Source organism: Heliangelus exortis, chromosome 3 (assembly GCF_036169615.1).
Source record: "Heliangelus exortis chromosome 3, bHelExo1.hap1, whole genome shotgun sequence".
Classification (NCBI taxonomy): domain Eukaryota; kingdom Metazoa; phylum Chordata; class Aves; order Apodiformes; family Trochilidae; genus Heliangelus; species Heliangelus exortis.
In genome coordinates this window covers 104,682,663-104,710,560 of record NC_092424.1, presented here as the reverse complement: position 1 = coordinate 104,710,560, position 27,898 = coordinate 104,682,663, and the positions used below count along the sequence as shown (strand labels likewise).

The 27,898-nt window shown below is 46.0% G+C and overlaps 1 protein-coding gene across 1 annotated transcript; it reads left to right on the top strand.

Moving 5' to 3' along the window:
- The first annotated feature begins 1,661 nt into the window (after positions 1–1,661).
- SDC1 (syndecan 1) lies at positions 1,662–26,566 on the top strand. Its single transcript, XM_071742005.1, has 5 exons — positions 1,662–2,005; positions 21,749–21,830; positions 22,887–23,377; positions 23,591–23,720; positions 24,262–26,566. The coding sequence occupies exons 1-5, from the start codon at positions 1,949–1,951 to the stop codon at positions 24,426–24,428; spliced, it is 927 nt and encodes a 308-aa protein (XP_071598106.1). The 5' UTR covers positions 1,662–1,948; the 3' UTR covers positions 24,429–26,566.
- The last annotated feature ends 1,332 nt before the right edge of the window (positions 26,567–27,898 follow it).

Below are 27,898 nucleotides of genomic sequence, written 5' to 3'. Positions count from 1 at the left end.
CCAAACCCAGGTGACATTTTCAGTCTCATGCTCTGCAGACCCCAGCACCTCTGTCCCAAGTCCCATCCCCAAAGTATCATCTCCAGTGTCCTTGTTGCATCAGGTTCAAGACATGGCTCAGAAAGGCCACTCTGTCCCTATCCCTCAGTAGGAGCTGCTTCCTCACCCTGGAGCTGCTGCTCTGGTTCAGCCATCCACCAGGACCCACACACCCCTGTGACTTTTGTGTCTTCTCCCTACCCCACCTGGCCAATCCACCCAGCTACCACGTCTTGGCTGTGGCATCCCACGGGTGCCATTTTCTCTCCATCATGGAGAGAAGAACATGGTGGCCATGGCTGAGGGGAAGGCAGGATGATAGGAATTGTTCCCAGGAAGGCTGCATGAGCAACACAAAGGGGAACTAAAGCAAGCTAATTAAAGACACGTGATAAAATCACAACAGTTTTAGCCACACTGAATATCCAATTAGGTCTATTAAGCTTGGGGGCCATAGCTATGGGAAGGGACCCTGGGTCTGGCAGAGTTGGACCAACACCCACCAAGAGCCTCCTGAGCATTCAGGAAACACTGGTTATGGCTCTTTTTTGGGTAGCCTGCCCACCCCAAGCAGTCCTGGGATAGTACAGCCCTGTGCCCACAGGCTTGGCCATCTCCCTCATTCATGCAATGCCTGTGGTGCCCTGAAGCCAGTGTCTGCTCCTGCAGCTCTCAGCAGCAGCATTACTGATTCCTAAAAACTGCCTTTTTTGTTGTTTTTTTTTTAATAATGTTTGCACACAGATTCAGTTGCATTGTTTATAGCCAACACTTCAACATGTGCTGGCACACACACCCGAGAGAGAAAAAATAAATTAAAAAAAGACAACGGAATTGACTGGAAGTGAACAGGAACTCCAGTTCAGGGTGAAATATTCAGCCTGTGGTGTGTTTTTTGCAGGATGGTTGCCTGCCTCATTCTTGCTGTCTAGGTGAGATGAGTGGAGACCAACCCGCAGCAGGGCTGAAGTTGTTTTTAACTCCAGCAGAAAGGGCGATTTGCAGGAGGGCACTTATTTTAAAACACCACTTTTTTCCGCAAACCTCTCGCAGGGTTTTTACACCGCCAGAAAACCTGCCCCGAACGGCAGGAAAGGGGCTGCTACGAAAGCAGAGGGTGGGGGTCCGCGGGCAAGAGGGAGGAAGAGAACTACACCCCCCCTCCTCCTCAAAACTCGATTTCTTTTTCGGGGAGAAAGCCCGGCGGGCGGTGAAGGGGATCCCGGGGGTCCCTCCCTCCCGTCTCCGCGGAGCAGCGCCGGTGGAACGAACACACGAACACACACACACCGATTTTCCCACACTAGAAAGGGAAGGGAGGGCTTTTAACATTATTATTATTAATAATTATTATTATTTTTAGCGAGAAGGAAGGAAGCTCGACGGGAGCAACGCCGCTGCCGCAGAGGATATCTGGGAGTGGGCTAGGAGGGAAACGGCAGCCGAGTTAGAGGTTGGTAGGGTGGGGGAAAGAGGGAGGAGAAGAAGGGTGGATTGGGCCCCGGGGCACAGGTAGTGAGGGGCAGGAAGCGGGGGCGGGCGGCGGGGCGGGCCGCGGAGTCGAGGGGAGGGGAAGGGGAGGCGGAGCCGGGCGGGGGGTGGCCGTAAGGTGAAGGTTGTTGCAGTGGGTTCATTAAAAGACAGAGTTCAACTCCTCGCCGCCCCAGAGAGCTGCTGGGAGGCTGGTTCGGCGGCTGGCGAAGGGAAGAAAAAAAAAAAAAAAAAGAAAAAAAAACAGAAAAAAAAGAGGAAAAAAAAAAAAAAAAAAAAAGAGAGAGAGAAAGAGAAAAGAAGAGGGATCAAACCCGCAGCTACTTCAAAGAGTACCAAGAGGAGCGGGGCAAGAGCGGCAGAGGGGACCGCGGGAAGTAGGGACAAGGCTGTGCGCTCTCGAGGCCCGGCGAGGAGGATGATAAACGTGGTGGCCGTGTGGCTGGTGGCCCTTTGCTTCCAGGCTGCTGTCCCGGTGAGCAGCGGGGGGCGGGCGGGCGGGCGTTGCACGTGGGGCGGCGGGGCCCCGGGCTGCCGGGACCAGGGCGGGCCGGACCGGGGGGGCCCCTGAGCCCCCTCCCCCCCGGCTCCCCCTTCTCGACTGCCTATGGCGGGGGAGCGGTGCCATGCCCTGCCCTGCCCTGCCGGGAGGGCTTCCGTGGCCTTTTGTGCTGGTGGCGGGTTCCAGCCGGGGCTGCCCCCGCAGCCTTAATTCAAACCAGACCCGCGGCTGCTGCTCCCGAGCTGCTGCCGGCTCCGCCCCGGTGCGCTGCGGGGCGGGTGCTGCCCGGGACCCCCCGCCGGGGCGCCCGGGAACGGGGCCAAGGAGGGGAATGGTGGTGGGATGTTCGCGGCCTCCGTCCGGCGAGGTGCGTTCCGGAGGGGAGAGGGGCGAGCGATAAGTTTGGGCGAGCGCTCGCATGTGGCCCTTTGTGGCAGGGGAGCCCTTCCCCGCGCTTACGGGCGACTTCTGAAACGGAGAGAGCGCTCCTGGCGTTCCTCGGCACAGCCCGGTACCGAAGGGAGCTCGAGGCCGGCTGCTCCCCGGCTGCCTTTGTGCCCGGAAAGCTCGGCCAGCGGAGGGTATGTCCGGATGCCTTTTACTTCTGCCCGCTAGAACAAAACTCCTGGTGATGGAGGCGGCGCACGAATCCCTCGGCTCCCCCGATGCCCCTGCTGGGAACCAGCCCCTGGGGACCCCCGATATCTCCCCGGACGGTGGCGAGCGGCAACCCCAAACCCCGCCGCTGCCTCCAGCCCCGCGGAGCCGCCAAGGCGGGGTGGGGGGGCCTGGGGTGCCCACTTCTTGTCCTCCGCCCCTCCCCGCCTTCCTCAGCCCTGCCTGCACTCATTTCATGCACTCCTGAACACAGGAGCACTGCCAGAGTGAGTCGCGCACTTTCTCAAAACTCCGATGTTCGGGAGGAGCTCTCCTGGGAGCTGTGCAGAGGGGCTCCGGCGGGCTGGGGGCAGCCCCTCCGGCCGTGGAAAGCTCTGCTGGGGTCGTGGAAATCTCTGCTTCCACGCAACAGCACCGCCAGATGTCCTCCACGAATAGAGGATGGCTCTCCCGCCGCTCCCCGCCTTGCCACGGAGTGAAAGCGCTTTGCTTGGTTCTCCAGGTCTGCGCTGAGGGCCTGGGCTCTGCCTTGGCCCCTAAACCTCTGTGTGGAGTTAGAGAGGGTGGATAGGGGTCCTTTTGGCCAAGGGCCCCAAAGCCCGAGGCTCTGTCCCCTTTCTCCTGCGGTGGGGGACACCCCGTGTGCACGTGCTTGGACCTGGGTGCCCATCTGCGTCTGTCTGCACCTTCAGATGAGTCAGAAGGAAACGGTGGGACGTGAGGCTCGGTGTGAGCAGGCAGGATGGTCACAGTCAAAACTGGATGTATTTTTTCTTTCTGAAACGGGATAATTTATTTGAAACTTGCCCAGAGATGAACTACAGCAGCAGTGGAATAAGATGTGGCAGAACAAAGTGCATGGCAGGATCTAAGCTACTCAAAATACCCCCAGTTTCACAGAACTATGCTATCTGTGAACTCTGTAGATCTGAACACACACCCTTCTAGCCTGCATGGTAGTGAGTAGGTTTGAGATGGCTAAAAATGACAAGCATGTGAGTGCAGTCAGCCCTGCTTCATGGGGAGAGGGAACTCCTCACAGCTTCTGAATAAGCTTTCTACCAAAATAGGTGGGCAAACTGCAGTTATTTTGCAGCCTCTGTAGTGTATTTGGTTAAAATTCCCCTCTGATAAATATTCCTTACTAGATATTATAAGGATGTGAAGTAAATGCTTGTCTGGAGTTCTCTGTATAAGACACAGGCCTGGATGACGCCAGATGGAGGGGTTTTCTGGGTGAAAACACAAGGAGCAGAAGTCCTTGGGGCTCTCTGGGGTGACTCAGTGCTGGGGCTGTTTTACTTCTGGTGATCATGTGGCCTTTTTCCCAGGTTGAAATGTCAGTGACATGGGCCAACCTGCTATTCCCACCCACCTGGAATTTATACTTTTGAATCAAATGGCAGAAAGCCTCTTGTGTTGACCACAGAAAGGAGAGGGGCCTTACCTCATGCTTTTTGTATGCCAGATGACTGTGCTAGGGGCACTGGCATGGTTGTGTTGGGTTCTTGGTGGTCTGATTATTGGAAAACATATCACTGCTGGCTCATCACTGGACCCTTGGCTGTTGCTGCATATCTGGACTTGTACATGGGTGTTGGAGTGAATCCAGAGGAGGGCCATGAAGATGATCAGAGGGCTGGAGCACCTCTCTAATGATGACAGTCTGAGAGAGTTGGGGTTGTTCAGCCTGGAGAAGAGAAGGCTCCAGAGAGGCCTTATAGCAGCCTTCCAGTACCTGAAGGGGTCCTGCAGAAAAGCTGGGGAGGGACTGTTTACAGGGGCATGTAGTGATAAGATGAGGGGGTGATGGTTTTAGGCTGAAAAAGGGCAGATTTAGATTTGATACAAGGAAGAAATTCTTTACTGTGAGGGTGAGACAGTGGAACAGGTTGCCCAGAGAAGTCATGGCTGCTCCTCCCTGAAGCGTTCAAGGGCAGCTTGGATGGGGCTTGGAGCAACCTGGCCTAGTGTGAGGTGTCCCTGCTCATGCAGGGGGCTTGGAACTAGATGATATTTAAAGGTCCCTTCCAACCCCAACCCATTCTGTGATAATTCTATGGTATTGTCATAAAAGTACTAAGCAGGAACAAGAAAATGCCCAAACAATAGCTGTTTTTTTTCTGAAAACAACTACAGGAATGGTTGAGGTTCCTGTTTTTCTTCAAAGTTGCAATTTATTGCTTGTAACACCTTGTATGAGAGTAATTGTCCTTTCTTAGCATGCAGACATTGATTTCCTTGAACTCAGAAGCCTTACTGATCTTAATGGACTAACCTAGTTATTCTCTCAAATGGAAGCTTCTATATGGTATAACCCTGCCATGAAGCCAACTGAGCCAAGATGCATAGCCTGCTGCAGGAGGGCAGTGGACAATCCAGCCTGTGAGGGGGGAAAACAGTTTGTGATTGTTTTATCTGCTGTAAGTGCACGCTAGTAATTAACACAAGCTTAGAAGAGCAGGCAGAGCATTTTCCCAAGGGTGATACCATTCCTATCTGAATGTAAGTTAATTAGAAGAAACTAAATAGTCCAGCTTGCTTGTTAAACATGCAGGCAGTGGATAAGGAGGAAACACTTTCTTCTATAGTACCTGCAGAGCAGTGCCACAACATTTATCAGGCACTATAAATGGTGCTTTCAATCTGAACACTCACTTGCTGGTGGTGACCTCCAAGTATAATGGTGGCTTGTATCTGTTCAACTCTTATGAGAGCAGAGACAAATATGTTGTGGTCTGTGTTGTTACAGGGTGCTCTGGTGCAAGTTTTCAGTCTTTTGTTCCAGGCTTCTCTCAGTTTCAGGCTAGAGGAGCTAACATTTTTAATGGCAGCACTCTGAAACTTCTGGAAACCAAACAATCCTCTTTAACAACCTGAGACAAGTTACAGCAAGTGTAAGAAACCTGTAAGCCTTCTAAAATTAAGCTAGTGCACTAACCTGAAATGTAGGCTGCTGTTTTAGCAGCAAAATTGGTCCATTTTAAGTATGTATTTTGCATTGCTAGTGCTTAGATGTTTCCAGGTGGCCTATATAGTAGCACTTCAGCCTAACCTTGTTTGAAGTGGCTCTTATGTCCAGGAATCATACTAATGCCTCTGAGAGGGATGTTCCACACCTGTTTGTCATCTGGCATTTTGGGAGCTGGAATTCTAGTAGTGCCTACCACAGGGAGGAGGGAACTTCTTGGGAGAGGGAAAATAGGACCCCTTTCTTGAGGAGGTGCTGCCAATGATAAAATTGCAGGCCTTCAACTTTGTAGCGTTAGTATTTTCATCTTGGATGTTTCCTACCTTTATTAACTCAGAGCAATTAATGCAAGACTCCAGGACAGCTGGAGATTGATGCATGTAGGGTACTTCAAATGGCACTAGTCCCTCAGGTCAATGTTCAGTTGATGTTAAGGCACCTAAATGTAGGTGTCTGTGTGTGTGCTGGGTGCCTAAGCTGTCATTATAGTCATGGTGATGTAATCAGTGAAGCCAACAAGAGTGATTATCTGACCAGTCCCTGCACATCTGCTTCAAGGTGAGTTGGTTTGTCAGGGCTTTGTTGACTAGATCTCGTTTTGTCTTTACAAGGAGCGTAGACACCTTTACTTTAGTGTCTTGATCTGAAAGCAGTTTAGCTCAAAGTGATAATCGTCTTACTTCTGTGGTAACTTTCTCCATGGACAAATGTTTTTGTGCCAAGAGAATGAGCAAAGCAGAGGGAAACATCAGCTGTCCACTAGAATGACAATTCTCTCCTGTTCAGTACAACTGGATCAGTGCCTTCAAACAAAACCACAGTCTTGCTCTGCTAAAGGCTGTGGAAGAAATTGGGGACTATAGTTGGGTCTGGTACCAGTGTTCTGAAGTGAGGAATACGAGTATGAATGTAAGTGGATGTATTTGGGGGGGGGGGGGGAGGTGTGATTCTGAGATATTGAGGAGGCATCAGCCCATTTTGGTATTTAAATATTTGTGGATTAGAAGTCAGGAACCTCTCTTACTACCTAGACTGTGATACAGGCAGTGAACTTACAAAGCTGGTTTGACCAACAGTGCATGAACTTCTGGTGTTTCTTACAAGTTCACTCACCTTCTGAGCTGAGAAAATACTAAAATGCAGAGAGCTTGGGATGCCTTCTTAGGAGTTCTGAGCATCAGTTTTGTTAACAGGTCTCTAAATTAGAGTTGGCTGTCATACTTCAATTGAATTACTGCTCTGTTAGGCTACTGGTGTACCACAGCAATGAGCTTTATCTGGCCTGGCTAGAAACCTGGGATAGGGCACATTCTGCTGTGGAGATGCTGGTGGAAAAGTTACTGCACTGTGAAGCCTTACCTCAAGGCGAGATAACATTTGGACCTCCTACAAGCAACTCTTGTGGAGCAACATCTGCTAATGGGGTGGTTTCCCAACCTCTCAGTTTCTCAAGCAGTGCTTGGCTGCAGTCGGCATTCTGGGTCTTGTGGAACCGGCATGGGTCCAAGGGAGCCTGTTAGCTTGGGCTTCTTGCCACAGTTCACTGTAATGTTTGCATCTCACCGCTGAGACCAGTCTCACCAGTGAGGCTTGCTTTGCTGGATGGGAACCAGCCTGTTAGTGGGATTTGGATGGAGTTGGTAATAGAACTTCCCGTTGAGTCACTGGAGCTGCAGTTACATCTGAGTCATGGAAGCGTTGTAAGTCATGGCTTCACCTGCTCAGCTGCTGGTTTGAAACTCCTCTGAGTATTGATCAGTTGAGCTCTTGCTGCTTCACTGATGCATCTTCCTGCTGTGCTTTCTGGCAGAACTGTCTTCTCCACAGCCCTAGATTTTGCACTTTTGTTCTCTTTGATGCCTGCTCACTTTGTATTCAGGGCTTTTCTAATTACTGAAAGGTCTTCAGGTTTGCTATTGCAGACTGACTCTGCCAGCCAACTTAAAATACTCATGGCTATCATGCCTTTCATGGAGGCTCTGTGCTCTGGTCATACTCCATGCTGGAACTGTTCTGCACTGCCCGTGCAGTAATGACAATGTCTTGTCCAGTCATGGATACAAAGGCTGACAGTCCTGATTTTGGGCTGTAGGCAGTCCCAGGTGTGCACTCCTGTCAACCAGTCTTCTGCAAAGGACAGCAAGTTCACACAGCAGCTTCTCTGAGTGTCCTGGCTCCATCACTGAGTGTGCACGAGCCATAGATGAAGAACAGGGATTGCTCTTTGTCTGCCAGTGCCACGTGATGGGGAGCTTGTTGCCTCTTAAATGGAAGGAAACCTGAACTCTGTTCCAGTTGTAAGGGGAGCATGCTGAGTGCTTTCTGGGCAGCACTGTGGATCATGGCTGTCCTGTGCTGTAGACAGGAAAGGTCTTCTAATTAGTTCCTAATGCTGGTGGCAGTATGTATCCTGGTCAGAGCCAGTCAGCAGCTCCAATACAGGCCCTTGCATCTAGGGATTACCAGACAAGCAGGATGTATATTGAAGCCAGAGGTGGGCAGGGGAGAGTGGAGCCACTCTACCATCTGGAGAGCAAGTCATGATTAATGTAATGATTTCCAGATGAGAGCTCCTGTGAAGCTCCATGTTGTAGCAGTGGTGCTGCTGAGCCTTCCTCTGTTCCCTGAGGACCAGAGCTGGCAGCTACAGTGCTACAGGGAGAGACTGGCTGGCTCTTTCCTGTCCCAAACCAGGACCCTAATGCTGCTTTTATTGTATGCTTTGAGACCAGTTGAGTGGAGAAATACAAATATAGGAAGTTCTATATATATTTCATATATTTCTATAGAGAGATATCTGTCCTTGGCATGTGCTGTTTGTTGACCAGTTCACTGCAGGATTTGGAGGCTGTTTGCCCTGACCCCAGGGTGATCTGACAGATTTCATTTTGGATCATGGTTCTGCAACCACAGGAGCTTGGAGCAGCCTTTCTGTCTACCAAAACCTCAGTCTCAGGTAGGAGCATCTCTGCAGAAGAGCGAATCTGTTATCCCATTGACCAGCTAATAGGTATCTTTTTTAGGGGCAGAGCCCGGGCTTTTTTTGGTCAAGACATTGAGGGGTTAGAGGAGTGAAAGCTCAAACTGGAGGCACCACAAAGCTTGCTTGAATTCCTGTCTAACACAAACAGTACTATGTGTGATACTTTTCACTCCCCTGCTGTGCTGTCTGCTTATGAAATTGTAGCAGTGGCTCTCACACCAGCAGATGTGATGGCCAAGTGAGATTTGTCCACCTCAATGGTTCTGACATGGTGTAAGTGGCACCTACATGCAGTGGAGAAGTGGTAGTGAGGCTTGCACCGAAACTTGCCTTACAGCCTGCAGCTAGACAGCTTTGACTTCTAAATCTCTTTCTGTCCTAACGGAGGAATCATCTAGATGCTGACTACTTTCCCATCAATGAACAAAGCTCCTAACAAAAGAGGCTGACTCTGGCATGTCTGGGCAGTGGCAAAGGAGTGCTCTGCTATCGTGCACTTGCATCAACTGACTCATGGCCTCCAAGAGGAAAGCTGCTGCTACCTTAATGCTCCAGCAGCAAAAAGTTCCTCAGCCTGCATCTGCAGTCACACTGAGCTGTGAAATGGTGGTGTGCTTTTTGTTACAGAAGCTGGGAGATGTGGTTATGAATAATTAGAAGTTATTACTGTAGTATCTGAAAAGTGCTAAATCCTCTGTATGCCCCCACATCCCTGGCACGTGGCCAGGAGGCATTACAGAGATCCACCAAACCTGACCTTGATTCTAGCAGGTAAAACAGGCTGGATTGTAGCTGCCCTGTGGACAACTTAAATGCTAGAATCCCAATCATACAGCAAATCTTATTTTCTCACCTGTGTCCCACCACAAGGTTGGGTGCTGGGGAACCTTCCCATGCATTATTTGGGGGCACACCAGTTGGCAAGGCTGGAAACTGTGCCAGAGAGCATGCTAATAACTTGATGGTCTAGATTGTGTTCCAGTGCCCGGGGATGTTCTCTGATGTTGTTTAATTTACTAGTACTTCTTTACTGGTACTTCTTGCCAGGAACTTGTCTGAACTAAGGGAGGTGTTTTGCTAGGAGTAACTTGGTACTAAAGCAATTTACCCTGCCTTGCAACTTAGTACTCTTTTAATGATTTGTCTTAATGCCTGACAGTCCACCAGAGGTGGCATTAGTGGTGTCTCTTGTCTCTTCACAGCATAGATATGTAAAATGCAGGAGTGTCCACAACTTCAGTCTTACAGTGTCCCTGTGAGGCAGGAGAGCATTTGGGCTGCACAAATGTGGTAGCATCTCCCCCTAAACTCTTAACTTTCTCCATTGATTTGGTGACTGCTCTGAAATAAGGCCAGGGGGAAGACAGGTGAACAAGCCAGATACCCAAAAATGAAGGCATGAAGTGGCTGAAGCCAGTCTGTTAGAGTGAGACCTGATAACAGGGAAGCTCTCTGCTTTATCCTGCTTTTGTGACAGCTCTTTGTTCAGGGTTCTGCTATACTTGCACTAAGAGGTGCAACTAAGTGACTCTGGTTCAGTTGATCAGTCAACTAGTTTAGTTTACTAGTTTACACTTTGTGTGTGATGAAGAAATGTCCAATGTTCACTTCTGAAATGAGTCAAACAATAGGTGACTAGAGCACAATTGCAGCAGCTGTTTTCCTAAGACTGTTTCTGATGGGGGGGATTTCATTTGATGCTTCAGTTTTGAAATGATAACTCAACACCCTCATGACTCAGCTTGGAAGTATAGCAGAGAGCTTCCATGTGTCACTGATGTTGCATAATTTAACTGTAAATGGGGCAGTAGTAAGTAATTGCTGCCAGAACTTTGCCTTTATGTGGGATTACCAACGTTTTTGTAAACCTGGACAGGGAGACCATTGGTGTCCTAGGAAGAGGCACTGTGAACTTGACCTCTGCACCATTTTATATGGGTAGGGCACTTGCTGTATATGAGCATTCATGTTTCTCAAAGGGACTTCATGCAGTTTGCACTGTGTTCTGCATTGGAATAATTCAGTGAAATGTAGCCCAGCCTATGCCCAAAGACCACCCAGCCTATTGCTGTTTGTTTGTTCCAGGGAGACTTGTAGTACCTGAAATGCTTACACGTTGCTTTTCTTTGTCACCTGTGCTCAGGAGCTGCTAAGAGTTATGTGGAATGAAGGGGTGATGCTGAAAGTGCCTCTTTGAGAAGACTCTTAGGATGGGGGCAGAGGGTATTCCTGATCTGAGATGTGGCTCTTGCATCTGGTGGAGATGTTTCAGTCATTGTGTGCGTGGCTTAGTCATGCTGATGTAACTACATCTGTTTGGCAGGGAAGACTTCTGCATTACAAACAACCAAGGCTTAGTCAACACTTTAAGATCGTGTGATAGTGTGGCTCATCATGTAGAGAGAGATTTGATTTCTTCACATCCACGCTGGTTTACTTGAAACCAAAAATGGTGAAGCACAGAAGCAAATGCAAAAATGTAGCTGTGTGTGTTAGTGTAATACCTGCCAAGGCACAGGAACTGCCCTGCACTGGGTTAAAAACAGCCTAAAGCTGGTTGTATGGTCCGTGTGAGTCCAGCAACTGGCTGCTGGTTGAGACTTGCAAGTTCCTTCTTAATAGGCTGGTGGGTGAGTGGTGTGAATCCTGCTGTGCAGAGCAGAGATCCTGACAGCTGGGTAGAGCTCATCTCCTGGGAGTCTGACCAGATCCAAAGGGAGCTGCTGAATGACAGCTCTTGGCTCATTTTGCTGCGTAAGTCTAACTTGTTCCTGCAGCTCCCTTGCAAATAGGGATGGTCTTCTCCATCAGAGGGACAAATAACAGCACCAAGGGGCCAGGTTGTTGGGTGTGACAGGTCCTGCCATCTGGTGTGCACATGTGAGAGGGAGACTGGGACAGTGTCTGCTAAAGCCAGGCAGCTCTTTCTGGATGCTTCCAGCAGCTCCCTGATCCATCACATCTTCAGTGGGATGTCTGTCTGAAAAGGGTTGGTGGTGTTGCTGTGAATAAGAATCTGGGCATGAGATTTATAATGAAATACATCATCCAGAGGTAACGGATGTCTGGAATCTGGGTATGGAAAATACAGTTTGTTAGCAAAAAAAAAAACCCGAAAAAGCCAGAAAAACAACCAACGAACATTTCACAAGCATTGGAGATCTCATCATGCCTCCTTCAGGAGAAAATGTGGAGTTTACAAAAGCAATAAAGAAGACCTTGTCTTGGATTGTTGAGTTTCAGGCTGGTTGTCATGATGTGAAGAACTTGATGTATGTCTTGCAGGGTAACTACAAGCAGATCAGCTGGGAAGCTAAGACAGAGTTTGATAGCTGGCAGGTGTCGATGCCACTGAGGTGTCAGCAAATAAAAAGTAACTTTTGTTGTCTTGTGTGTAGGCAGTTGCTATAGGATGTATCCAGTTTCTATAGAAAATATCCTCCTACTGTGTGGGTCCACTGTAAATTTATGTAAACTAATTGGAGTGCCTTGTCAACTTTTTTTATTGTTGTAATGCTGGCTATTTGTAGGTTTAAGTAGTCTCATGAATTCTAGCAACTAACTTGTTTTAGCTGAGCCCTTTAGTACTCCAGGGCTGAGAGTTCATCTTTCTGCTGAGGTTTAAATAACTTCCTAGCTGCTAGGAACTAGAAATAGTACCAGGAGACCCTTAGTTTGATGGTACACTAGAGACTTCTTTCTGAAGTCCTGACTAGTGTAGCACTGCAAGCAGTTTTCTCAAACTGGAAACATATAAATGTATCACTAACACAGTCCAAGCTTCTGTGATCCCTCAAGATCTTACAACTTTGTCTCCTGGCTTCTTGGCATGTCTCACACTAGGTAATTGCTAAGAGTTCAAGGAGGAGATGAGGGAAACTGCCAGGACTGAGATAAGAACCTAGGTCTTCTCCTAGCCATGTGCCTGGTTACCAAAGGCTGATACTCTTGCCTGATAATAATTCCTGGAGGCAGGGAATATTCCTGGCTGCCTGTTGGCTTCCTTTCTTTAGGTGATACAGACCAGTTGCTTCCTCCCCAGAATACTGTGTAGTGTGGTGATGAGGTCACTTCTCACTGCTGGGAACACATCTGCTCAGGTCAGAGCTCTGCTGTAGCTGCAGTGTTTGTGGTCATTCCCCAGTAGCACAGAAGCTGTCACAAAGCTCATCTGCAATGGGGCAGTAGTTGCACCAGACAATTGCTATGGGATTTGTCTCCAAGAGGGAGGCTTCCCCAGGACCACAGGCACATTCCTGTTTTCCTGGTGCTGCTGAGAGGTGTGGGTGATTCATGGTGTGAAGGCTAAAAATTTGAAGACTGGAGATGCCATAGACCAGGTCATGCTTTTCTATAGACACATCTCTGATTTCTGAGCTGGGGCTTCCTGAGTGGAATGGCTGAAGAAGGAAGAAAAAGAGCAAGTTGTGCTCCTGTGGGACCACAGTTCTTAATTGTGTCCTGACAATGTGTGTGTCCTGAGTGCTGCAGTGCATGCTGACCAGTGTGAGCTGACAAGCTGCTGGAAGAAGGGTTTCAAATGGGATGAATGGAGACAGTAGTTGCTTTGCTGCTCTTCCTTCAAACCCAGTCTTGTACTACATTCATCAGTTTCAGGGCTGAAACACCAACTGGTCACCTTTACTGGGAGCTGGGTTGCTTCTTAGCTCTATGAGGAGAGGAGACTTGCATGCTGTCCAGGAGCAAGCAGGCAGTCTGAAATCTGCACTTCTGTGGGGTGGATCACTCCAGTTTCACTCCAGTGACAGTGCTCAAGACAGTGAGTGAGTGGCAAGAGATGGGGCAATGAAAGAAATTTGCACCCAGGTGCAAGCAGGGCTGTTTGTTCATGGCAACAGAGGCAAATGTGTGGATGGGAGTAATTGTCTATGGATAGGGACTGGTTTTCTTTGGACTGCTGTTGAAGACAAGGTGTTCATATGTGTTGGAGGGCAAAGCTACAAAGTTCAGTCTCCATTTAAGTGGCTGTAACTACTAATGCTATGTCTGAGGTGTGCAGCTCAACCTCAGCTGCCTGAACCCCAGAGGAAGGGCTCTGTGCATACTTCAGTCTCCTGTGTGCTCTGAAATGGCCATGTTGGGTATGTGGTGGCCAGGGGGCAAGTGGCTGTGCTACTGCAGGACAAGGAAGAGGCAGCAGGGACCTTAGATCCTGTCACTTTTAATTTCTTCTTCCATCAGGCAGGTCATGTTTATCTGTGGTGCAGTTCCTAGGATGCATGGGTGTGCATGGTAATAGTATCCATGGGTTTTGGGCTCCTAGAGTTCTTTGCTGGATGGGTTTCCATTTCATGAAGACTTTGACCTGCAGCATACTTCCCTCTTTTAGCCTTATTTTGTCAGGGTTCCTGCGATGGGCTTTGGCTGAAACTAAGCAATTCCCCATCTGTACTTTTCTAAAGAAGCAGATGAGCTGGCTGGTGCTGTAAGATTGAATCTTCTTTGGTGGTTTTGCTGCACTAGACAGTACAAAGTGCTGGTGCCTTTAAGTCAGAGGGTTTTAAGACCAGTTGGGTTTGTCTGGTCTCAGCTTAAGCAGCTCACTGCAGGTCTCTCGAGCCAGCTGAAATACACTGACATGAATTCCCCTAGATGAACTGAAGCTGTTAGCTGTATGGCTTCACTTCCCTTGCACCTCCTTTGCAAACTCTTTGAGGTTACACATTGACTGTGGCTTTTTCTCCTGCTATCTGAAGAAATGAATGTCTGAGTTCTCAAGGATGTTAAGGAGCTGCAGGGAAGGCTCTTTAAAGAAAGGCAGTTTTAGCATAAAACTTAACTGGCTGCTGCTTGTGAGGTTACTCACAGGGAAGGGAGCTTCCTCCTTAGACTGCAGGATGCTGTGAAGGTGGGAGACAAAAGGCCACATTGTGACAACACAACCTGCCACTAACACAGAGTTTGAGTCCCTGTTGTGTGCCATGGGTTGTGGATGCCTTGACCTGTCAGGGAGATTCAGTCACAAGCCTGGGCCGCATTGCTTGGCTGGAAGGAGCAAGTTGGCATGATGCATCTTTATTTGATATGTCCTTCAGGTGAAAAAGCAGGAGCAAACTCTAACACACTTTTCTATACTGCTGAAGGACTGACTAAGCTTCTAATGGAGCTGGCTGAGAGAGAACTGGGAGGTAGCTCAGCTCTTCTGCATCAGAACTGGCATGGTTCTGTATGCTCCTAGCAGCATCCACAACTGATGTGCTGTCGCTGATGCTGTGCAGGGCCAAAAACTTCCTCAGCTGTGGTGTCCATGAACCTGACAGACTCCTGGCTTTGCTCAGCCCTCTCTGCTGAAGGTTGTGCATTGTACTCCGTGTCCAGTGCTGAGCTGTAGTCACACCACACCTTCTGTGAAGTTCAAGTGGCTCAAGACTAAAGCAGTACTTCTGCCTTTCTGAGTAAGGCATCTATCCGGCCTTTGCTGCTGTGTTTAGGAGATCTGGGAGGACTTTAAAGGCACTTCTGGCAGACTTGGGAGCAAACCTGATCTATCATGAACAAACAAACTGCGCAGGAGTCTGCCTACAACCCCTCTCCTTGTTCCTTTTCCTGTAAACCTGTGCAGCCTTTTGAGTCAGCCTCTGATTTGCATGCTGCCTGCAGTCTGAGGGTGGTGATGCACATTTCCATAATGCATGGTGGTGGCAGGGTGTTTTACTGCCCCTCTGCCCTGGGGTAGGTGAATGTGTGTCAGCATCTCGGGAACCCAGGCTGTGATTCTCTGGTAATTGCTTAAGCAGCCCTGGCTGCTGCACTCAGCCCTGTGCCAATGCAAACACTTGTGCATTCATGCAGTGAGCAGGACTGGGGAACTGGTCCTACTGGAAAATTCTTTGCATGATATTTTCTCTCTCTCTCTTTTTTTTTTTTTTTTTTTTTTTTAGCTAGTCTAGTTCCCTGCTTCACTGTGAGACTGCAGGAACAGCTATGCAGGGGATGGTTCAGGAAGCATGAAGTGACACGTTCTTGTGGGAGGTGGTGGTGTTTAAAGGGCCCCACTGCAGAAGGTGAAACCCAACCTGATGGTGACAAGCTGGTTCATTTTTGCTCTTGGCATGTTGATGGCTGTGTTTCAGCCCTATTTAATTAAAAAAGTTGCCCTGACACAGTAAGGAGAAAACAATGCTGATTGGGCAATAGAGTGCTACTTATCAGGTGAGCCTCTGGAATTATTGGGACAGTAGCTGCTCTGCATATGGAGTAGCTGGATGCTTTTCTTCCATGGCTGCTGAATCTTGTTCAAAGGATCAGAGCATGCTGCTACAGCAGTGGCCACAAAATTTGACAGAAAAAGAGGATCAAAACCTAGCAGACAGTGGGCAGAGTTTACAGTCTGGTCTGCTCTGCTCATTGTGGAATAGATCCCTAGAGCCCTCATGCTGTTTTGACTAGGAAGGTGTTTCACTGCCTTGAGAGTGCCAGGAGGTGGCTGCTGCCTGATGATCAGGTGCTTCATGCTTCAAACAAAAGCAGCTCCTGTTGCAACCAGGGCCTCTTCCTCAAAGATAATCCCCTTCACAAGTCACCAGTCAGTAAGAACTCAATTAACCAATATTTCTCTAATTTCTTTATACTAATAATGATCTGACAGAGAAGCAGCCAGGTTAACTGCCATACTTAATATTGCTGCTAGAATGGTACCTTGCTGAGCAAAAGAGCATCCTTTACTTACCACTTGCTTCCCTTTGGAGCCACTAACCAGTTACTGGAGTTTATAACTGATGACTGGAAGCGTAGGGATTCTGAAGCTTGTTGATACATAGCAAAAGCTTACCCAGGGAGAGGGAAAATGCCTCAGTTTGAAATGGGGAGGGCAGATAGTTGTAATGCTTTGAACAACCTTGACTGGACCGGTAGCCAGGGATAAAAATGCTGCCTGTCCAGCACTGGGGTCAGTATCTAGGCTATTCAATCCACGAGTTCTTTGTGGGATGGTTTGCAGCTGTCTCTCTGCTCTTTGGGCTGTGCTGTTGGTATCTTTGTCTCTTCTGTAAGATACCTGCTGCATTAACCTGCCCAGGTCACCAGGCAGCACTGGTGCTTATCTTGAGCAGTACAGCAGCAGAAGAAACAACTGGAAGTGCATTTAGCTGAGATGATGCCACACTGCTACTGACTTCTCATGTAGCAGGCTTGCCCACAAACTTAACTTCTGACTTGCCATAAAAAAGGATCAGTTCTGTTTTGGCTGCTGCAGAGTTTATGCCTGACTGTTAGAACTGAAGGTGTGCATGGTTCATTTAATGCTGGCTGTCTGTAGGCCTGCAGAGAAGGGGCACAGGTGAAGATGCTGGCAGGTTGTTTGGTTTTTTTTTTCCCTTAATCATTTAAGCTGTTTCTTCACCATGGACATCTGGGATCATCTGCTAATCATGTGTGGGCTATTAACTGCAGAATATCAAGGTTTAGCAAAGCTAAAATTTCATTTAGCAGGTGGTTTTGTCTTCCCACACAATATACCAATATTTGGAGGTTAGAAGCTCTTCAGTATTTCTGTTAGTGGAACTAGCACTGTTCTTCAATACATAGAGAAAAATGGTGAAAGAAAAACCTTTCTGTTTCAGTTGTGTTTAGGGCTGTTCAAATCCTCATGAAAGGCTTTTTTCTAGATGGCCCAATATCATATTTGGTAGTCAAACTCTAGAGCAAATGCTTGTCTTGTTTTTATGTCTCATTTAAACAAGAGCTTCCAATAAAATTGGAATTGTCTTGCAGGATGCTATGGGAGGTGTTTGAGGTGGGAGATCTCATTACAGCTCATGCTTTTTCAGCCAAATAAGAAGGATTTAGGAGAAGCATGTAAATTTAACAGCATTATTCAGATAATGGAAGATTTCGAGTGCTTTTGACACTGCTGTAATAGGTTGATCACTAACTAGGATTATTAAGAGTGGGATACAAATCATCCTTAATCTCGTTTAGGGCTTGTAGCAGCTTGTGGAAAAGCCCAGTGGTTTTGCTTACCTCAAAGAGCAATTTGAAAAAAGCTGCTTCCTTTCACATATACCATGACTCCAAATTTAAGAAATATGCTTCCCAGTATGGGCAGGGTGAGATCAAGTAACAAGCTGCAGACTTCCTCTTCATGAGAGAGTACTTCAGATTTGTGCTTGAGCTGGAGGGAACTTTGGCAGCTGATAAGCACAGAAAGGTTCATATATTGGGACTGTGACCAAGATGAAGACTAGTTAGAAATGATACTTTTAATGACGGAAAAAGAGGAAAATAAAATAAAATTTAAAAAGGCCTGGAATATATCATACTTCTGGAGCCAATATTGCTAATGAGTTGTGAAAGCCTGGCCCATTCTTGATTAAATTGAAGATGCCACTAAGCAGCCTTCTGGTTGTCCCAGCAGAACTGAATAACTATTGTTCTGCAACAATACAGTGCTCAGCAAGAGCAGAGGCTAAGAGTCTCCCCAGGGTTTCCCCTAACCAGGCTGCTTTGATACTGGTGGAAGGGGGTCTTCCACTGGTTAATGTGAACTAGTTAATGCATCTCAAAAATGCTGTTAAAAGATTTTACCCCTCACATGCAGCCAAACTTAGTGACACCAAATGAAAGGAGCTAGGTAAGTACTTCTAACCCGTTGTCTGAGCTGCTAAAAATATAACAAAAACCCAGGAGCCTGTTATATGGTAAAAAAACAACATGCAGTAGAGGAATTTAATTTTTTTACTAGAATACATGAGAAACCACCGGGGATCCTTGAAAGGATACACTGCCTGAACTTAAAGGTGTCCATCATCCAACCTCTGGCATTAATTACAATGTTAATGGTCCTCGGTGGACCAAAAAATAAACTATATGGTGATGGAAGTAATTTCTAAAAACACATCCACATTAGCTGATGATATCTAACAGTCTGATAATAAAATATTGATATTAAGTAATGCAGAGTTGTTGTAGAGCAATCTTGCTTTAAACTAGAATTTAATTTCAGCCCTTCTGTATGATAGCAAAACCTGGTGATTCAGTCTGTGTTCTGTGCCCCTAATCCTCTTGACTAATGAAAACCTTTCTCATTGGTGTAACTCAGTGGCAACAAAAGGTCAGGGAAAATCCTTGACCATGAGGTGTGTGTTTGTCTGAACAGCATGGTCCATCTTCTTAATGCAGACCCAAATTAGTTCAATCTCTTCCGATGCTGTCCTGAGCCAGTGTTTTATGTTAGCCTTGCAGTGTCTGTAAACTTTCAGCAGCAGATCATTACAGAAGCCTGACCTTTCCACAGTACTTTAATTCTGTGGTGCTATAAGGAAAGGTTACTGCCCTTCCTGCCTACTGAAGCCATAGAGCACGGAGCAAGAAGTGTGGTCTTTATAGAACTGTACAGTTACATAAATTAGGCAAATGTTCCTTAATGCTCATAGGTCATGAAACTGGATGAGGCTGTAAAGTTACATCACTCTGTGGATATTCTGACTACTGTTCATAATCCTATACTGTCCCTTCCTATATAATCCTATACTTGAGTCCCTCTCATATCCCTGGCTTCAAACTACCTGGTCAAAGGGAGATGCTGCAACTCCTTTTGGGACACTTAAGTAGAAGGACACATTTAACACAGCTTCACTGAATTCTCTTATAAAGCTGTGGGAAGCAGACTTAACTAACCTGAAGTCATGTTTTCTGTTATCCTCCTGAAATGCAGTAGCCAACTTCAGGGGACAGAGGCCAGTCTGAGTTTGCAGGGTGGCTGCTGAGCCACAGCTGGGCACCTCTACACTGAAACATCACAGGTCTCCACTGGTTTAGACTGGACAGCACTGGGCTCTCCTCCTCTGAGGAGGACGTAACTATTCCTGCTAAGCTAGAGAAATCCAACTAAGATTCAGACAAGTATGTGACAAAAGGGCTATGGAGAAGGAGAACATGCAGCAGCCTGGGAAGAGGCTGAAAGCTGAGGTGTGAGGGGAAATGTGAGGGCTGGCTGGGTGAACGTGCTGGGTGCCAGGAAAGGAAGTGTGTGGCATGGCTGAACAAGGCTCAGCACTTAACACCACGAGGGGAAGGGGTGCTGGGTCGGTAGTCAAGATCAAGAGTTGCTATTTTCATTTCCTGGCAGTTTGTGAACCTTTCAGGAGCGTGGCTAAGAGCTGCAGTCCATCTGTGCAGGTGTTCTGGGCAATCCTGTGTGAGCTAGGCATGAAGATTCAGATTTGGGGGGTAGTCTCAATCCTAGATAAGGGTGTATGGTGTGATGCCTTAGACTACCAGCAGTCCCTGGCTTCAATAAAAAGCTAGAAAGATTAATTTCTAACTGCTTCAAGATAAACTCTTCCTCTTGGGAGGAGAATGCACCTCTTCTTTTGCCATGCATCCCCCTTTTGCACTCTGAGAGTGAGAACAAAGGATTGTGCTCACCACTGCTAATGCAGGAGTGGTGCAGTTTCTGAAGCCTGACTTCACTTCTGAACACACTCAAAAGGGTGCTCAGGGGAACAGAGTTTGGAAAGCCTGGCAGTTTTTCCTGTATTCTTTCTTTAGCAACATTTGTTCTCTTATATTTGAAATATAGTGAGATCAGCTCATGTGAGTCACTGACAAAAGGAGGAGAACACAGAGGAAGTACTTTTCTGACCTGCTTTCATTGGATGAGTGCAAAAGCACAGTGCAAACAAGCAGGGGCAAATCTAAAAATCCAAATCACCTCATGACATGCAGCTGAACAGAAGACTGAAGGGTAATTTCTTGAAAATTACTCTAGAAATATGTGTGCAGAAGCTTGAGGAAAAGTGGTGTGTCTTGTTTTTTCCAGTAGAGAAGGAAAGCACTAAAAAGTTTCATGTCTGAGGTTTTTTTGTTCTTACTTTCTTGATAATTAAAATAATTTAGTTACAATGATCCTCTAGAAGGGGAAAGATCTTGGGCCTGATTAGGTTTGTAGCAGCTTCCATGCTTGTCTTCAGTGAAGTTGAATCTAATGGGTTAGTTAACCAACTTGGAAACTAGTTGTTCTGTGGAAATGTGGGGAAGAGAAAACTGGATAAACCTGATAACTTAAAAGAATGAAGAGGAGATAGAGCCAATAAATTCAGCCAGGCAGATATTAAAGTGACACTGGGAGAGCTCAACTGAGTTGTTTGACAGATGGTGCTAGTGCTAGCTAACTTCTTCCCAGGATGAAAATTAGTTTGTTAGTAATTTTTTAAGTGACACTGTGTTAATAAAAGCTAGAGAAATACAGTGGGCCTGTGTGCAAAGCTGGTAAGAATGTTTTGGAGGTTTTTTTTACATAATAAAATTACATTTCATACTCTTGATAAAACCATAATCAGCTTGAATTATGCAATCAGTATCTTCTAAACTTGCAGTGCTAGAAAGGGATGATGAGGGCACCTTGAGGATCTGATATAAGTCAAAGTTTTGGAAAACAAGCAACGTAGTTGGATGGGGAAGGAGGAGATTCAAAAGTGACCTACAGGGCTTTGGTTTGAAATCTGAGAAGGGAGAATGACTCTTTAGGTTACAGTAGCCCTGCAGAAATAAACCTGGGGCTAGTCATGAGCTGAGAGTTAAGTATCTTGTACTGATAAAAACATCAGTGCGTACAGCAGAGGCCAACAAGATTCATGAAGTCCTCACTCTCCTTTACCTAATCTTAAAGGGAATCTCATTCTACTTATAATTAGATGCTGTAGTTTCAGATATGTGAACTGCACTTGAATTTCTCAAAAAGCAGAAAATCCAGACTACTTTGTTTCCCCTCCCTTTTTGTTCCTTGGAAGTAAAGCAGTGATTCACAGAAGAAGTGGTTGGTTGATATCAAAGACATGAGCAGTCAGAACCTGGCACTGAATGGTTATGTTGTGATTGAGGTTTGGGCTTCAGATGCTACCAGGCTGCAGCTCTGAATGGATTCCTTGCCACCCTCTTTCCTAAAGCAAGTGCAGCCTGGCAGTAGTGCAGAGAAGGGAGACAGCAAGACTGACCTTTCCAGCACTGAACAGACTCACTACTCATCTGGGGAGGAAGGGTGCAATGAAGAAAGAGGAGAAAATGCAATCTGAACAGAGAAAGTTTGTGTAACCTTCAGGAGTCTTTAGAGAACTTAGCAGAAGCAACGTGATAACTTTATGTATTCTCATCACTAACACCCCTTTTCTCCTTCTCTTTAAAGCAAACTACAAATCTGAACCTTCCTCCTGAAGATCTTGATTCCTCTGGTGATGATGATGATGCATTCTCAGGTTCAGGTGCAGGTGAGTTATTAGCACTTTTACTGCTAGTGCTTGATCCTTCCAGAATGTGGTAATCAAGATCTTGATGAGCATCCAAGCTAATAAGGGGGGGAGGGACAGAGGGAGCAATCACATAACCTCTGCCCCAGATTATGAGAGTTAGAAACAGAGAAAGAGCCTAATGTATTAATCTTGTATTTCTTCAGATACAAAGTTAGCAGAGAAGGAGTTGTAGGGGACTTGAAAGGGAGCAGAAGCAGGTATAGTGTGTCACTCTTAATATGAGATTCTGCATGAAGGATGTTACGAAACTGGAGTGATTCTCTACTCGTAGGGAAGAGAGACCCTAAGAAAGCCCTTGTCCTTTCCTATGAGCTAATAGGAGATACGATTTGAGCATGTGAAAACCCCAGCCTGCCAACATACAGCAAGTGTAAATTTTATCTGTCATTAGATGTGCAAGTTCTCAGGGACCACGACTTTTTAAAAGTGGAATAAAGGGGTTTTATGTTAGAGGTGGGGAATTATTACAAAACTGTATGAGAGAGATCTTTGGTATTCAGTGCTGAAATTGAGGAGAAGCTACTGAGGAAAGCTATTGAAATCTAAAACATGGTAACCTACTGCTTCCTTTCAGCCATATGCTTATATTTTAGATTAAATTCTGCAGGACTAAGAGCCTGAAATCAGTGCCAAATGTGCCAGTGACTAAAGATGTTGAGTATGTGGATGAGTGCTCTGAATCACATAAGATATTAATGGTAAAAGAGGCAGACAACTGTCCTGAGCAACCCTGAGTGTACTGAAATGACATCTCTCTTGTTGGCCTGTCCACAAACAGAGAGTAGGACTTGTGTGTGCCTTGGGGAGAAGCAGATGAGTAACCAAGATATTGCTGAATAGTGCTTTGGTCTGTCCCTTCCTTACTCTGCTGAACAGGATAAGGAATTACACACTGAGCTGCTGTTAGGAAAACTTGCTAGGTGGGTTAAGCATCATCCTTAGACCAGCATCCTGAAAATACTATTAATAGGTCTCTAAACAGGCCAAGGATAATATTTTTTTATTTGTTTGCAGGTCCCCTGACTGACCAGTCTCGCACATGGAGAATCCCAGAACCAACTAATGCCACGTTGTTGGCAACACCAACAGGTTTCCATGAACAGCCATTTCCTGGGATTGAGAGCCAAACTGAAAAGGAAGTAATAACTCCTTCTGCAACTAGTAATGTAGTGACAGAGGAGCCAGTTGTGGCTGTCAAGGATGAAATATCCATCCTGGCCTCACCTGATGAGAAACCAACAAGCGATGTGGTTACAGCAACAGTGAGAAGCCCTACCACTCACTTTCCTTCACTGGTTCATGTCACTCCTTCAGAAGCCACAGGCACAATCCATGAGCCCGAACCTAAAATCCCAAGCTCTGCTGTGCCAGACAGTAAAGATTTGCCTGAGCCTCGTGCTACAAACCATAATGAGGGAGACATCACTGCCACCCCCACGATGACAGCTCCAAAGGACGTTGTTCCTACGCAGGAGGAGGTTTCTGAAGATGGCTCTGGAGACCCGGTGAGGACTAATAGCTTTGACACTCTTTCCAGGGTGATGGCTTACATAGTAAGTTGGTTTTGCAGGAAAGAGTGGTTATTTGTGTAGAAAAAAAAAATATTTATTAGGTTTCATTGGTGGAGGGTTTTAGATGAGGAAAAACAAAGCTGTGGAAAGTCTCCAGCAACAGCCATGACGAGAAACACGAATAACCTGCTTTGTATGTCCCAACAGGGAGACTTCATTTTGACTAAAGATGAGGATTTGGTTCCCACCCAGAACTCAGAAGTGCTGGCTGACTCTGGGAGAAATGCCAAAGCTGCAGGAGCCTCGGGAATTATGGACAGAAAAGAAGTTCTTGGAGGTACCTGATATTCTGGATTTATAGTTGGTAAAAGCAGACACTGGTAGGAGTCTTCCAGGCAGCAGAAGCTGCAGTTCTGCAAGTACATCTCTGATCATGAATGCCAACTTTTTTATTTTAGAGCTCTGAAATGAGGGTGGCACTTCATGATCCTGTTGTCAACAAAACCCTAATTGGGGCAAATATTAATCTGCTAATAGCAAATCAGATACTGCTAGTTATCTGGAATTTGAAGCTTAAACCTATTCCTTTGCTCCTCTAAAATCACAGTAAAGCTTGGGGTCAAATTTCTAGAGTCAAATCACCCAGCCTTTTGTGCTTTGCAGCAGGTGGGAGATCTGTGTCTCTAGATTTACCCCATGTAGGTGATACATGGGGTAATAGCATGGTGACTGTTTTGTCAGGGGGCAAAAAGACAATTTCTGGAAGTCATGAAGTTGGGGACCATGCTGTAAAGAACAATCTGGAAATTACAATCATACTTTACTGGCATTATCTGGTGGGCTGTCTAGAGTAATTTGTGGCTTTTTTCCCCTTCTAGGTGTTATTGCTGGAGGACTGGTAGGCTTGGTGTTTGCAGTGTTTCTGGTTGCATTTATGCTGTACAGAATGAAGAAAAAAGATGAAGGCAGCTACTCACTGGATGAACCAAAACAGTCTAACGGAGGATATCAAAAACCACACAAACAAGAAGAATTCTATGCATAAACACTGACTTTCAGGACACTTCTTATTCCATCTTTCTTGGACTGTTCTCTCCCTGCACGTGGACCTCCTAATGTGCTTTGCATTAAACTTAAGCCATATGATCATTGGGTTATTTGCCCTTACCACTTTGCCATTGGAAATTTTATAACTACAAAGTAGATCTGGATTCACTGAACATTCCCTGCTTTCTTGCACAACTTTATTATTATTTTATTTTTGTTTTCAAACAGAAGTGGGACTGCAAGTTCCTAAACTCACTTTGGTTTATCTAAAGACTGCTGGGGCAGGCGGTGGGGAGAAGACAAGGGAGCACTGTATGTATAAACCTCTTGAAATTTAGGGAAAGGGCTAGCAAGAATAAACAATTACCAGTGCTCAAATTCTGTATAGCAAGGATCTTTCCTATTTAACTCATAGATGTGTTTTAAGTGTAACAAATGGCTGTGCTGTTCAGGTGTTTGATACACTGCAATCCTCCAGCTCTATCTGCTGTATTTGGAGCACTTAAGGCCTATAAAATATCCAGCTGAATATGATTTCTATTGAAATGAGGTGTGAGGGCCAGGGCAAGCAAGTGACTGTCACGTGGTTTAAAATAAATCATCTTTTGGAAGCATTATCCCATACTCAGAACCAGCTCCTGAGCAGTTGGTGTGTACACTAATATCAAACAGACCCCAAAACCAAGCAGAGACTTCATTTTACCAATAGTGTTGGGCTGCCCCACTACCCACTTGCTCCTTCTAAGCTTAGGTAAGAAATAGTTTTTTGTTTTGTTTTGTTTTTTAATTTTTCTTTCTTTCTTTTTTTTTCTTTTTTTTTTTTTTTTTAAGCAGTCTCATCTCAGACATTCCCTCTCCTTTGGTGCCAAATCTAGGCTGGGCTGTCGTGCTGCAAAATCTCTTTCCCCTGCACTGCTGTGTGACTGATGTGGCATTGTACCACCTACCTCTCTGTGCACTGTTCCCAGTGGCTGTCTCAGAATGTGTTCTGCTGTCTGTGCCATGGAACACCGTGGCACACAGGGGTGGAAGGTAGAAAGCAGCATTATCATAACTTTGCAGCTAAGGAGTAGGAAAACACAGCATTTTTAAACAAGCCTGGTGAAGGCTAAGTGCAGGTGGCCTAAATCTATGGAACAGTTGGCACGTTTGTCTCTCACAACTCTGGAATGGCTCTTCAGAAGCTGTTCCTGCACTTTGGAGAGCAGCAGCTCCAGGGATGCCAGACTAGTAAAGGCTGAAAAGCAAGTCCTGAGGAAATTCTGGATGCCTGAAGCTGTTTGTGGTCAGGGTACTGTCAGATAGGAGGCACTGAGACCTCATTTAGGGTCTGGAGTATCTCAAACCAAGTGAGGAGAAAAGTGTGGTGTTCTGCACAAGCCTTACTTCTGCTCTGCCTTGGGTTAGCTTCTTGCAAGTTCAGTTCCTCATCACTCAGTGCATAAAGTATGGGGTAGGTGGAGTGTTTATAACTGATGTAAATATTTGTATTTTGGGGCCAGAGGGAATGATTTGAGAATATTGCAAAAGTTGGTACAAATGTTGCACACGAGCAGTAAAACTTAAAAACCTATGTAATTTAAATGAAGTATAGAACACTCCTGAGCTGCTATGCAGCTAAAATTGGTGCCTTCTCTGCAAATCCAAGAAAAAAAACCACAACTCCTTGATTTCAAACTCTTCTTTATGCACAAAGAAAACTTGTGCATACGTGTAGCTGGCTGTTTTTAACTAAAGCTGCAAAGTCCATTATGTCTTTTTTTTTTTTTTTTTTTTAACTGAATGAATTTTTATAGGATAATGCAATGACCAGATGGTGTTAATTTCAGCTGTAATTCTTTGCTTTGTATAGGAATGTAGAAATGTTGTTGGATAGGTTTATCTATGAAAAGGTTCTTCTAAAGCACAGGAAGATAAAGTGGTGAACTTCAGTTGTACCTCACAACCTTGTTAAGGGGAAAGGAAAAAAAAGACTGTATATTTTGGTAGTCTGAACTGACAGTTTGTGAAACAAACATGACATTCTGAATTATTTAAGTGGTACAAATGAAATACAAGTTCTAACAGAAGATGCAACATTTGGTTATCTGTATGCCATGTAAAGGTGTACTGCAATAAATGGCATTTTGGCAAGAATGTGTCTCAGCTGTGAACATTGCTGTATGTAACTCCTCACAAAGCAGATGTGGTTTTTAAGATTGCACAGGTCTTTAAGGAAGTTGGATTCCAAGTATGAAAAGTCTGGTGCTGAACATGGAGGTTCAGCTCAGAATTTGAAGGATGTTTCCTGCTTCCCTCTTATCCTGTCTAGGTTCTGGGGAGCTGCTCTACCCTGAGGCAGTGGTTTGGGTTATGAACAGGCTGGAGTGGAGGCTTGCAGAAATACTTGTTAAAACTCTGTGGCATTTCAGGCTGGTTCTGATTTTGGGGGCTCTCACTGCTTGTGCAGTATCTCACTATCCCCCAAAGAGGTGAAAAATGTAAATCTTGCACAGGGCTCCCTCTTGCTACCTGCTGTCTGCTTCCAGGAGTGTGAGAGACAAAGATGGAGCTTTTACCTCCAAGGAGGGAGAGGTGCCTGTCCCAGGTATGCTGCTGTACAGCATCAGTTACTCTGGGGTGGTACAGCCCGTGTGGAAGGAAAGGGAAGAAAACAGAAGTTGAGAAATTCCCTTCACAACATGAGGCAGGTGAAAAGCTGCTTTCAGACAACCCCCTTGCTGCCTGTCTGGGTGGGTCTTATTGCAGCTTATACAATACTTTTAAAATACTTTCAGCTGTAAGTTTGGTTTTGTTTTTGTGGTGGGTTTTTTTTTTGTAAATTAGTCACCATATTTTTATTTTATAACCTCTGCTTGCTTGCACTGGAACCATGTGAGCTGTGTTTTCCTCTCAGAAAATGGAAGATGTTGCTTTCATAGCTAAACAAAGATGGAAAATGCCTTCTAAATGCATGCTCACTTTGCCAATCCTTTTAACTGGTTGAGAGACCTGTGTAAGATCAGGGTTGGCTGTTTTACACAGCAGTGTCTTACCTGATATGAATTATTTTCCTTGGGGGTCCCCAGACTTTGGCTTCCACTTTTCTAGGCAATGTGGGAAGTTAAGGTAGAAGACAGGAAAACTGAGGGAAATGGCAACCTTCTGTGTCAAAACCCTTAAAAGTAAAACATGATGTCTGATCCTCAGGATGCACTTAAAAGAAAATACTGTAGTCAGAATAATCCATAGAAGGGCTGGTCTGCCTCTCTGTTCTGGCATAAGGGTAGCTGGGGCTTTCCTGAGTCACGTTTCTGTTCACTGTGCTTCCTGAATTTCTTCTTCATCCATGCTGGAGCAATTATCACATTTGCTCTTGTTCACAAGTGAGATGTAAAGAATGTGTCTGGCAGAAAACCTGACCCCTTTTTGTTCTGGAAAAATGAGCTGGAGGGTGTAAATGTCAAGGCAAACAGTAAGGACTTTTCA

Bases quoted from the DNA above. Each gene is read 5' to 3' on its own strand.
- SDC1 (XM_071742005.1), top strand. From the start codon at position 1,949: ATGATAAACGTGGTGGCCGTGTGGCTGGTGGCCCTTTGCTTCCAGGCT. The intron at 2,006-21,748 runs GTGAGCAGCGGG...TTCTCTTTAAAG, and splicing joins GCTTCCAGGCTGCTGTCCCG to CAAACTACAAATCTGAACCT. The intron at 21,831-22,886 runs GTGAGTTATTAG...ATTTGTTTGCAG, and splicing joins ATTCTCAGGTTCAGGTGCAG to GTCCCCTGACTGACCAGTCT.